Source organism: Capra hircus, chromosome 2 (assembly GCF_001704415.2).
Source record: "Capra hircus breed San Clemente chromosome 2, ASM170441v1, whole genome shotgun sequence".
Classification (NCBI taxonomy): domain Eukaryota; kingdom Metazoa; phylum Chordata; class Mammalia; order Artiodactyla; family Bovidae; genus Capra; species Capra hircus.
In genome coordinates, this window is record NC_030809.1 from 846,309 (window position 1) to 857,887 (window position 11,579).

Here is an 11,579-nt window from a genome sequence, read left to right on the forward strand (position 1 = left end):
TCCTCCTTCCCCTTTCTGACTGCTTGCCCTCTTTGATTTCCCCACTTGCAAAGCCTCTTATCACTCCCTTTCCTTCCTGCATCTCCAGGAAGGCCTTGCAATAAGGTCCACGCCCCCAGAAGCTTGTGCAGCGCTCCAGATTCTTGTGTTTGTAGGAAACGGAAGACCACCAAAGTGGGTTTCGGCCAGAGCCAAAGATTTAGCATAAGGACCCCAGGAAGGCCCGTGGCAGGGGTGGCCGCTGTGGGGGGCGTTAGGAGGGCCTGGAACCAGCTCCTGTTTCCACGGCTACCCCCCTCATCCCTCCTCCCCCACCCCACTGCCTCCTCCTTTGCTTGGCTTCCCTAGCCTCCCTGTCCCTGGGGACAGACATTAATATGGCCACACAGAAGTGCAGACACAGGGAGAGAGACTCAGCTCTCCCACCACGGTGACGGCGCCACCCGAGGAGGGAATTTGATTGGCCCAGCTCGGGGTACACATCTACCCTGGTCCCATCGGCTGTAGCCTGGGAGTTCGGGATTCCACAGCACAGACACGGCAGCTGCCACAGCCTACCAGCGAGGAGGGCAGCCGCCAGAGGGAGAAGCTCTCGCCGTGAGCTCTGCACGTGCGCAGCTGGCTAGAGTTCTTGCCAGACCGCGTCCCTCCCCCGCTACCTGAAGGGGCGAGTGGCTGTTTGCAAGGCTGCTTCAAAGACAGCACCAGGTCCTGCTGAGCATAGAGAAGGTGCTGGGGTGGGAGCTGATGCTGCCCCTGACCTGGCCGCCCCCTTTGCAGGTGAACATGCTGGTGCTGGGCAAGCACCTGGGCATCCCCAAGCCCTTCGGGCCCGTCATCAACGGCCGCTGCTGCCTGGAGGAGAAGGTGCGGTCCCTGCTGGAGCCGCTGGGCCTCCGCTGCACCTTCATCGACGACTTCACCCCGTACCACATGCTGCACGGCGAGGTGCACTGCGGCACCAACGTGCGCCGGCAGCCCTTCGCCTTCAAGTGGTGGTGCATGGAGCCCTGAGCCGGGCCCGCCACCCTTTACCCCTGGGGTGGGCCGTCCGCCTGGGCGACGGAGGCCGGAACAGCCCCCGGGCAGTGTCGAGAGACCCCAGGGCTCCGGGTGGAGCACCCGCGCGGAAGCCTCTTCCTCCCAGTGCTCACGCCTCGCCTGCCGCCCATGCGGTTCTCAGACTTAACCCCCTTCGCTTCCCGAGAGGGACCTCATTTCTTGTGGTCTGTCTTGCAGATCAGCGTGACCCACGGGGACTCCTCCAAACACCCCCCTCTCCACCCCCAAATCCTCTGTGTGGAGCCTAATTCCCTCTGGAGCCTAGAAACATCCACGCCTCTCCTCTGCCCTCTTGGCCTGTGTGTCCTCATGAAGGAAGGACCCACAATCCTGCTTTGGTCTGAGATTTAGCCCAGAGCCTCACCCACAGTGAAGGAGCAGAGGTCTGGTAGATGGAGGTGGGACCAGCATTCCAGCTCCCAAGCCTCTGACCAGCTGTTGAAATCTCCCTTGCCCAGCGCCCAGCATAGTACGTGCTTCCAGACGTATGTTGAAGCAACGTTAGCGACTCCTTACTTAGCCTGAGAAGCATCTCATCATCTGGCTTGGTTCCAAACCCTCCTGGAGAGTCTTGAGATGAAACTGTATGGGGGGTTCCCGGAGACCGGGAAGGCTGGCCACAGGGTGAAGAATGTCCTTCGTAAGATGTGAGACGCTTTAGTGGCCCTGGGCCTCTCTGCAGGAGGGGAGACCCCTGGTAGAATCAGTCCTGGGCTTTCTGCTGACCCCAGGTCAACGTTCCATGTCCTGCTTTGCCTCAGGAGAGAGGGCCTGGTGGGGCCAAACCCACCGAGACCACTCGGGACGGGAGGGCTCTGGGGATGGGCCAGTCTGAGCTCAGGTGGGCAGGGAGAGGGGCGGGGTGCTTTCCCCAGGTGTATGTCCGTTCCGTGGGTGCTCTGTGTGGGTCCAGCTGTGCTTCCGTCACTGGCTAATAAATCGACAGAAACACGAACAGCGTGAATCTCGTTCAGCTCCCTCTAGACAGCAGGAGCAGGGAACTTTCTTGCAGCTGAAGCATCTGCTTGCCTAGGCCTCCAGGAATTTGAGGCTGAGCAGCCCAAACTTTGGTTAAGACTGTGAGGTTGTTCCATCTTGGCCACGGGACTCATCCCATGGGTCACCATGGCCAGTTGCAATGATACGATGTGAAAATGCAAGCCCAGGGGTCTAATGCCAGGCTGCCAGGACCGAGCGAGCATGGCAGGGCGAGGGTCTGGGCTGTGGCCGGAAAGTTGCATTGTGAGTGTGGCAATGGGAAGCCAGGGTGTGGACCTTGGGGAAGCTTGCGTGTGCCCTGAGGGACACCCTCCTTCCTGTCCACGGGGAGGCCATGGCCACCCCGTGAAGGCCCCCCGGGCTTGCTCTGGAGCCCCGGGAGGTTGCTCCCTGTGCCCCTCCTTGCAAACCGCCGTGTTCTCTCTGCAGAGGCAAGCTTCAGAACAGCTCACTCAGCCCCAGGGCTGGGTGGTTTCCGGGTGGTTAGTGAAGATCCCACAGCCTCCCCCCAGCACCCCTCCTGGCCACCGTTTACCTAGAATCTCTGAAATAGACTCCCACCGCCCTTCACATGACTGGATTCCGACAGAATAAGCCCACTTCCAAGGGAAGCTGAGACCAATGAGAGTGTTGAGAAAACTGTATTTTTTGAAAGAGTTTCAGTGGAGGTACATGCCTCCAGATGGTAAGTGCCTAAAATCGGAAGAACTCAGATGGGTTCCCAAGCAGGCATTTCTCGCCCCGGATGCGCCCAGACTGACCACGAGGTCCTCTTCGTGAGGCCGCGGTGGGCCCAGCAGCAAGTCTGAGACACTTCTCATGGCGCAAGCGTGACTCCTGTGCTTCAGGCTCCTGCAGCCCAGGAGCCTGGCCTCGATGGCAGAGGAAGCAACATCAGTCCCCACCGGGGCCCCTGCAGACGCCGTTCACCTGTCCACACCGCGACAGTATAGCCAGCGCGCGTGTTTCCTCCACCACTCAGTGGCTTAAAACAGTGGCTTAAAACAAAGCGGGTTTATACTCTTACAGGTCTGGAGGTCGGAAGTCTGGAAGGCGCTGCTTCTCCGGGCAGCCCGAGCGGGGACTCTCTCCTCTCCTGTCTCCCAGCTCCCAGGGGCCTCCTGCGCGCCTTGGCTTGTGGCCCCTGCCTCCAGCTCCAGGGCCTGCGTTGTAGCATCACACATTCCCCCAACTCTTCTGCCCTCTCCCACTTCCAGGGACCCTTGTGATCGGGCCCAGCTGGATAAGCCAGGCTCTTCCGGCGTCTCTGGGTCAGCTGATTCACAGCCTTGATCCCACCTGTGGCCTTTATTCCCCTTTGCCATGTAGGGTAACGTGTTCACAGGTTCAGGGAGTTTGGACATGGACCCCCTTGGGGGGCGGTTATTCTGGCCACCACAACCAGACTGGCCCTTCTGATCTCCACAATCTGGACCACAATTGCCCCCTCCGAAATCCAGCTTGGCCTCTGGACAGGTGTCGTGGAGTCAGCAGGAGAGAGATGCCGTCCGTGAACTCTTCCTCCAGCACTCGCATTCAGTCCTGACCCTCAACACCGGCCTGAGACCCGGGGCCCAGTGGATACAGGCTGGGTGGCTCCTGAGAGCACCGCGGGCTGCCTCATCAAGCCTGGGGCGAGGGTCCCCTCCACATTGCCACCCCAGACAGCTGCCTGCAGCGCACCGTTTGGTCCCTGGAAAGCCCCGGGGAGACCAGAGCGAGGCCTGAGTTCCTGTGGAGCAGCTCCTCCCCCTCCCCCACCCATAGGGTGGTTCCTTCAACACGGGGTCAGCTTGACCCTGGGGAGTGAGGACGGAGGTCCCAAGGGAGCCTGAAGGGGGCTTGACTGGGCCAGCTGTTACATCCTCGCAAAAGCTGGTTCAAAACCTCTGTTAACTCCTCGTTCGCTCATTCCAAAAATGTTCAACGCGCGTCTACTGTTTGCCAGACACAATCTCTACCCTCAGGAGTCCGTATCCAGGGAGGCAGCAAGAAAAGAAGCACAAATAGCTAGCAGTTGTGACGAGTGCCGTAAAGTGGGGGCAGTGAGGGCGCGAGAATACCGGGGAGGCGACCTGCTTCGGCGGGACGGGGTGCTGTTTGAGCTGACTCTGGAGGGTGGCCTGGAGTGGTGGGTGAGCAGGGAGCCAGCTTCCGGGCGTTGGGAAGGCCGTGCCGAGGCCTGGAGCAGGGGAGCGCCCGCAGCCCTGCAGGGTGGAGAGCTGGAGGAGGAGGGCCCGCGTTCCTGCAGCCTCGCTGCGCCCAGTCTGAAGCGGCTTGCCACTCTCCACTCCCCGCCAGGGCCTGACTCAGGGCAGAGAGGACGGGGCTTGCCCAGGCACTCCGCCCGCACACCCTGCACACCGCAGCCCCGGCACAAAGCATCACGCGCAGCGGAAGGGCCACGTGCCCCCGAGTCGGATGGCCTGATGCTGAACTGGCCCTCCTCAGCGGTACACTTTGCCTCTCTGAGTCTCTGTTTCCCCTTCCATAAAGTGGGCGTGGAGACTGTCTGGCTCACCGAGCTTGTGTGGGGTCACATGAGGTGCTTAGTCGTGCCCGGCATGTAACACCTGATAAATGGTGGCTGTTATATAACACACCCAGGCCCTCTCCATGTGACCGCTGCGTATATACGCTCCCAATGTCTGCGTTCTAATAGAGGACAGAGACCCGTGGAGACCCAGAGGTCGGAGCTGGGAGGAGAGAAGGGAAGGCTTCCTGGCAACTCCCAGGTCACAGCCTGCTGGACTCAGCAGCCCGAGGGTGACCCGGGGGGGGCTCCCTCCCAGACAGAAGGGGAGCCTGTCTTTCTCGTAGGGACTGACCTGGGCGGCCCTGGGCCTCCCTGACTCACGCTGCGTTCAGAATCAGTAAAGAGTAACTGCAGGGCCCTGGCAGGAGGTTGCCCAATGCTGTGGTCTCCTGACCTTTCCCCCGCAGCCCCGCAGGACGGGAGCATCGGGCGGGATGGCTGAGGCTCCAGGCGAGGGTGGCTGGACAGGAATTCTGGACAACCAGACAGAGTCCACGGAGCTGTCCTTTCCTACAAGGTCACCGTCATGCCCACCCCCTACGGCGGAGTGAGGGTGCGCGTGGGCTGCGCTGGGCATGCGCCAGGCTGCTTACACACATCTTGCCTGCTCTTCCCGACAGGCTGGCGTGAAGTTGCGATTACTAGTCTCACTTTATAGACAAGGACACTGAGGCGCGAATGACGGAACCTGCCCGGGTCACGGAGCTATGACACATTTGTGGGGGAGTCAAGTTCGAGCCTGGGTGGGCGACCTCCGTAACCTGGTTCCTAACCAGACATTCTTGTGGTTCTCAAATTGGAATCACCTGGAAGCCTTTCAAAACCTGGCAGAGTCCTCCTCCCCCTTGGAGACTCCGTCTGGAGGTTGGGGTGTTGCCAAGAGAGGCCCGATGACGCCGCCCCGCAGCCAGGATGGAGAGTCTGCAACCCCTGCCCACCATACTGTCCTCCTGGGCACCTCTGCCCCTCCCCTGACCCAGTACCCCTCCCCTCGTCTGCAGCCAGCAGTCTCGGGGGGCCCTGGCCTCCTTCTGCGCCTTCTCGGTGGCTCAGCAGTAAAGAACCCGCCTGCAGTGCAGGAGACCCAGGTTCAATCCCTGGGTCAGGAAGAGCCCGTGGAGGAGGGCACGGCAACCCACTCCAGTCTTCTTTTAAGCCTCCCAGGTGGCACTAGTGGTAAAGAACCTGCCTGCCAACTCGGGAGACGTGAGAGTCGTCGGTTCCATCCCTGAGTCTGGAAGGTCCCCTGGAGAAGGAACTGGAAACCCACTCCTGTACTCTTGCCTAGAGAATCCCATGGACAGAGGAGCCTGGTGGGCCACAGTCCGCGGGGTCGCGCAGAGCTGGACACGACTTAGCTCACACGCGGCTTCCTTTTCACGGCAGCCACCTGGGCTGTGACGGCGTTCCGATAACCAGGCAGTTCCTGCTGCGTCCAAATGTTCTTGCTGGGCCAGAGGTTCTTAAACAAATTGCACAAGATTTCCTGGAAAAGTCATTAAACCACAGATTCCTGGGCCACAACCCCTCCAGCCAAGCCTTCCGAGACCGAATCTCTCGGCTTAGGCATCTGTGTGTTATGAAGCTTCCCGGACGGCTCTGACACGGCCGGTCACTGCGATCCGTTCCTCCTCACTGCTGTATAGCATTCTGTTCTGTGAGTGAGACCTCCTGCCAGCGCCTCTCAGGCTCTTCCCACGTTTGCTGTGGCGGCCGACGTGACTCTGGCCGTTCTTGGCGCTGCTCCCTGGTGCGCGCACCCACGAGTCTGCCTAGAACGAGTGTCTGCAAGGTGTGCAGCTCTACCGACTGTGCTAAGAAGGGTGATGCCAGGCAGGAAAAAGGCGCAGGCGTGGTCTGGGAGCAAGTATGGGTCCAGGGCAGAGAAGGCAGTCCTCTCCAGTCCTCTTGCCTGGAAAATCCCATGGACGGAGGAGCCTGGTGGGCTGCAGTCCATGGGGTCGCTAAGAGTCGGACACGACTGAGCGACTTCACTTTCACTTTCCACTTTCATGTATTGGAGAAGGAAATGGCAACCCACTCCAGTGTTCTTGCCTGGAGAATCCCAGGGACAGGGAAGCCTGGTGGGCTGCCGTCTCTGGGGTCGGAGAGTCGGACACGACTGAAGCGACTCAGCAGCAGCAGCAGCAGCGTGGGTCCAGGGAGGTCAGCTGCTCTAACAGAGAGACTACGACGTGTGTGGCGGCCCTGATGCTCTCTGCGCCTCCTTCCTGCTCAGGCCAACAGTCCCAGGTGCTTCGGCTCCGAATGGTGAAAACATGTCTGGGGCAGAGGGGAACTGCTCCACGCCACCACTCAGGGGCCCAGGCTGATGGAGGCGCTATCAGCTCCACTCTGGGCCCTGACCAAGAGCCTCCGGAGGAGAAGAGAGAGGCTGCAGAATCACGCCCGCCACTGAACCACCAGGGGCCACGCCACCCCTGCCTCCTCTCCAGGGGTGAGGACTCAGCATCGCGTGGCCCAGGGGACGCTGGGAAATGTGGCCGTTAGCTGGGCAACCACCTCCAGTGCTGGGTCCGCCCTACAGACCAGGAGAGGGCTTCCCTGTCAGCTCCTAGCCACCCTGAAGCCGGAGGAGAAGGAGGCTGGGCCAGGAGAGAAACCTGGTTCACAGAGGGAGCCTGCTGGGGCCCCGCCATCTGTCTTCAGCTCGAGTCTCATCCCTAATCCCCTCGTGTCCTTCCTTCAGGATGCAGACGAGTCTTCCTCTCCGGCGGCCAGACGGCGCGGGCCCACCCCGCAGGCTCCTCTCTGCCCCTCACCACCCCCAGCCCCATCCATGCGGTGGTCCTGGGTCCTGCCTGCTGAGCGAGGGCCCCTGAGAGTGGGATTTCCTGGTGAGAGATGAAAGAGTCAAGGGTCTCTGCAAGGGAAGTGGAGGAACAGCCTCAGGGAGGGCTTCAGGGGCGGCCGGAGGTGCACGGGGACGTGTCCCCATGGTTCCTGCTCCCCTGCCTGCAGCCGTGAAGCCAACGCTGTGCCAGCGTGGAAGCAGCTTGAGGCTCATCTGCCAGCGCAGGAGAGCTCTGCAGGTGGGGAGGAGCCGGAACTGCTTCCCCAGCCCGCCCGCGTTTAGACCCTGGATGCCTGGTGAGCACCGACTGTGTGCCCACGAGGACGGCGGCATCATCCGGAGCCTGGGCTCTGGGGCCCGGCGGCCAGGGCGTGCTCTCCAGCTCTGCCACTGCCGGTCTGAGGCCTCGAGCGGGTGGCTTCAGCTCTCTGAACTTCACTCTCCTCCTGGCAGAACGGGCACAGTGACAGTACGCACACCAAGGCGCTGCTGTGAGCAGGGTGGCAGGCCTGAGTAGGAGCCTGGCAGAGGGCCTGGCACGCTGCAGCCGTGTGACAGGGAGGCTGTGACCTGAAGTAAGCTGCCTGAGCAAGCGAAACAGGCAGGGGTGTTGATCTGTGAGGCCTTGATTTTTCTGCACCGCCCGCTTCGGAGCCTCTTGCCTGCTTTTCCACCTTATTTATTTAGCTGTGCAGGGTCTTAGTTGCAGCGAGTGGGATCTAGCTCCCTGAACAGGAGTCTAAGCTGGGGCCCCGCATCAGGAACGTGGGTCTTCACCACCAGACCACCAAGGAAGCCCCTTGCCTGCTTTATTTTTTTTCTGATGATAAGTGTTTTTTAGGTTAAGCTGGACACATAAGATGTTGAAAGTGAAGTGAAAGTCTCTCAGTCATGCCTGACTCTTCGTGACCCATAGACTGTCCACGGAATTCTCAGCCCAGAATACTGGAGTGGGTAGCCTATCCCTTCTCCAGAGGACCTTCCCAACCCAGGGATCGAACCCAGGTCTTCTGCATTGTGGGCGGATTCTTTACCAGCTGAGCCAGCAGGGAAGCCCGAGAATACTGGAGTGGGTAGCCTATCCCTTCTCCAGGGGATCTTCCCGACCCGGGAATGGAACCCGGGTCTCCTGCATTGCAGGCAGATTCTTTACCAGCTGAGCCAACAGGGAAGCTGAACTACCATAAGAAGCTGGGTCAGCAAAGCCTTCATTAAGAAACAGGTAGGGCAGAAACCAAAGCAACCATGTAAAGCAATTATCCTTCAGTTACATAAAAAATAAACGAGAAAAGCCATAGGTATAAGCACTGGCTGCTCCCTGGCGGGCAGGCGGTGGCGTCTCCCGTCTGTCCACCACGATGTGCCAGCGGTTACTCCCTTACAAGCTGAGGCCGAATCCAGCATTGGGCAGGTTTTCACGAGGCTCAGAGTGGAAGAGGGGCTGAACTCTGTTACTCCAAGTCCGTCCCGTCAGTTCTGGGCAGCAGAGCTGGATCTCCTGCTTCCCCGCACTTTGTCAGGCGGGTAGCAAGGACCTGAGGTGGTTGCTGATACGATCTCAGGGACAGGAGTCACCCTTGGAATTCCTAGAGAGGAGCGCATGCTTGGAAAACCCCAAGAGTGTTATCAGCACTCATCAGCTGTGCTCATCAGCTGTGTGTGTGTGTGTGTGTGTGTGTGTGTGTGTGTGTGTGTATGTGGTGAACCAGCAGTTGCAAAGAAAGCGCAATCAGTAACTCCCTGGAGTGAGCTGTCTTTGAAGGGTTTAAGGCCAACAGCAAAGTTAGCTCCGTAGTTTCTTTTTTGAACACTTCCTGGGTCTCTAAATGAGTCTCAGCATCCTGAGGAACAGCATCTCAGTGTTAATTATCTCAATCTGAAACATCTTCATCACAGAAGTGATAGCTGCCCCAGGCAGTTCCCAGGGCCTGGGCGAGCAGAGACCTGAGCGGGCATGGACAGGGCGCCATTCAGGAAGGAGCACTCGTGCGGGCCCAGTGTGCTCGCTGCCTGTTCTGCAGGCAGCTCCTTTCTGTGTGCTGGCTGTGCCGGGTCTTCGTCACGTGCAGGCCTTTCCTCCGGGAGCAGGGCTTTCTCCAGTGGCAGTGCACAGGCCCTCGTCACGGCGCGTCCTCTTATTGCAGAGCACGGGCTCTTGGGCACGCAGGCTGGCCTCAGTCGTTGCCTCTCCGGGCTCAGGAGCACAGGCTCAGTAGCTGCGGCTCACGGGCTTAGTTGCCCCACGGCATGTGGGATCTTCCCAGGCCAGGGTTGGAACCCGCGTCTCCTGCGTTGACAGGCGGATTCTTTACCACTGAGCCACCAGGGAGGGCCACTTGTTGCCTATTTTTCATTTTCTATTCCCTTGACACATTTCTCAAGGGACTCCAGCCCACTTAGAATAAGGGAACGTTCAGCAAAAAGTGACTAAAAAGTAGAGAAAAATAAAGACGTCAAAGCAGGAGAAAATCTCAGACATAAAGGCCGTGGGAAAGAACAAGCATATCTGTAACCATGAAGATCACACTAGCGCTTTTGGTGAGGCTCGTAATTAGACTCTGAGCTTCCTAGCAGCCCGTGCAAGAACGGACCAGAGCTGGGCATCTGCTTCTCATTTTTAGAAGGCAGGCGGCATGTGAAACGATTCCTGCCACACACACACACGTTTTTCAAAGATGAGGCAGCGTCAGCGTCCTCAGCCACCTCACAGCTCTGCTGAGAGGCTGCCTGGGGCGGGCCTCTGTCTCCTCATCTGTAAACTGTGAACAGCGCTGACCTTTTGGATGGTTTGAGGACTGGGCCAGCTCCTGGCAGACAGTAAGCATCCAACCAAAACCTATTCCTTACTTTCTGTGCCCCCTCACCCCCCGCAGGATGAACGCCTTACTATAGTTGCTGGTTTCTTAGTGCACGGCTATGTAACCCTCGTTTTATTCTATTTAACCCACGCTCTCACATTTTTGTTGGACTATGATTACAGCGCTGTGTAAGTCTCTGCTGTGCAACAACGGGAATCAGCTCACTGTCGTTTGGTTGCCAAGTTGAGTCTGACTCTTTACAACTCCGTGGTCTGTAGCCCACCAGGCTCCCCGGTCCACGGGGTTTCCCAGGCAAGAATACCGCAGGGGATTGTCATTTCTTTCTCCAGGGGATCTTCCCCACCCAGGGATCAAACCTCCTCTCCTGTCCAGCACGCAGGGTTCTTCACCACCGAGCCGCCAGGGCAGCCTGTGAATCAGCCGTGTGTACACACGTGCCCTCCTTTGGAGCCTCCCTGTGACCCACTCCACACTGCTCTAAATAAGCACAGCCATCCCTACTCTCTATCCAGCTCAGTGGCAGGTTCTGCGGATGAAGCAGTGAGTGAGCAGGCGTGAACCCTCCCTTTAGGAGGCTCACAGGTTAGCAGAGAGGTGAGGCCGACAGGCAAGGACAACATGGCAGGATAAGCTCAGTTATAAGGGTATAATAGTGACTATAATGACTTCTGTATTTTTCATATTAGGCCCAAGCTAAGCACTGTGCTTCGGAGAAGGTGATGGCACCCCACTCCATTCCTCTTGCCTGGAAAATCCATGGAGAGAGGAGCCTGGTAGGCCGCAGTCCATGCGGTCGCCAGGAGTCAGACACAACTGAGCGACTTCACTTTCACTTTTCACTTTCATGCACTGGAGAAAGAAAGGGCAACCCACTCCAGCCTTCTTGACAGGAGAATCCCAGGGACAGGGGAGCCTGGTGGGCTGCCATCTCTGGGGTCGCACAGAGTCGGACACGACTGATGTGACTCAGCAGCAGCAGCAGCAGCACGGTGCTTGACAGGAAGAGCACGAGAGAGGGGACCTATAGACACGGCAGGGGCTCATGAAAGAAAACAAACTCCCAGTAAAACTCTAGCAGCTGCATGCAAACAGGAGGGTAAGATCAGATTATACACCATCAGAGCAAATCAAACGGGTCCCAAGAACGCAAGCTTCATCTCAGAAAATCAGTTTGGTAGATTAATAGAGCAAAGAAGAAAAGACACTATTGTCTCAATAAATTCAAAAAAAGCTGAAAAAAACTTCCATTTACGATTTTAAAATAAAACTTTGAGACTAGAAAGGAACTTCCTTAACCCGATAAAGAATTTCTACCAGAGTGGTTCTCAGAGGGCATCCGCATGGCCAG

General features: G+C 58.4%; 1 protein-coding gene across 1 annotated transcript in view; it reads left to right on the plus strand.

Moving 5' to 3' along the window:
• Positions 1-2,036, plus strand: part of PADI3 (peptidyl arginine deiminase 3) — a 29,718-nt gene extending 27,682 nt beyond the window's left edge. The window contains exon 16 of the mRNA XM_018054698.1: positions 781-2,036. Coding sequence (XP_017910187.1) covers positions 781-1,014 — 234 coding nt within the window. The 3' untranslated portion in view covers positions 1,015-2,036. The remainder of the gene's footprint in view (positions 1-780) is intronic.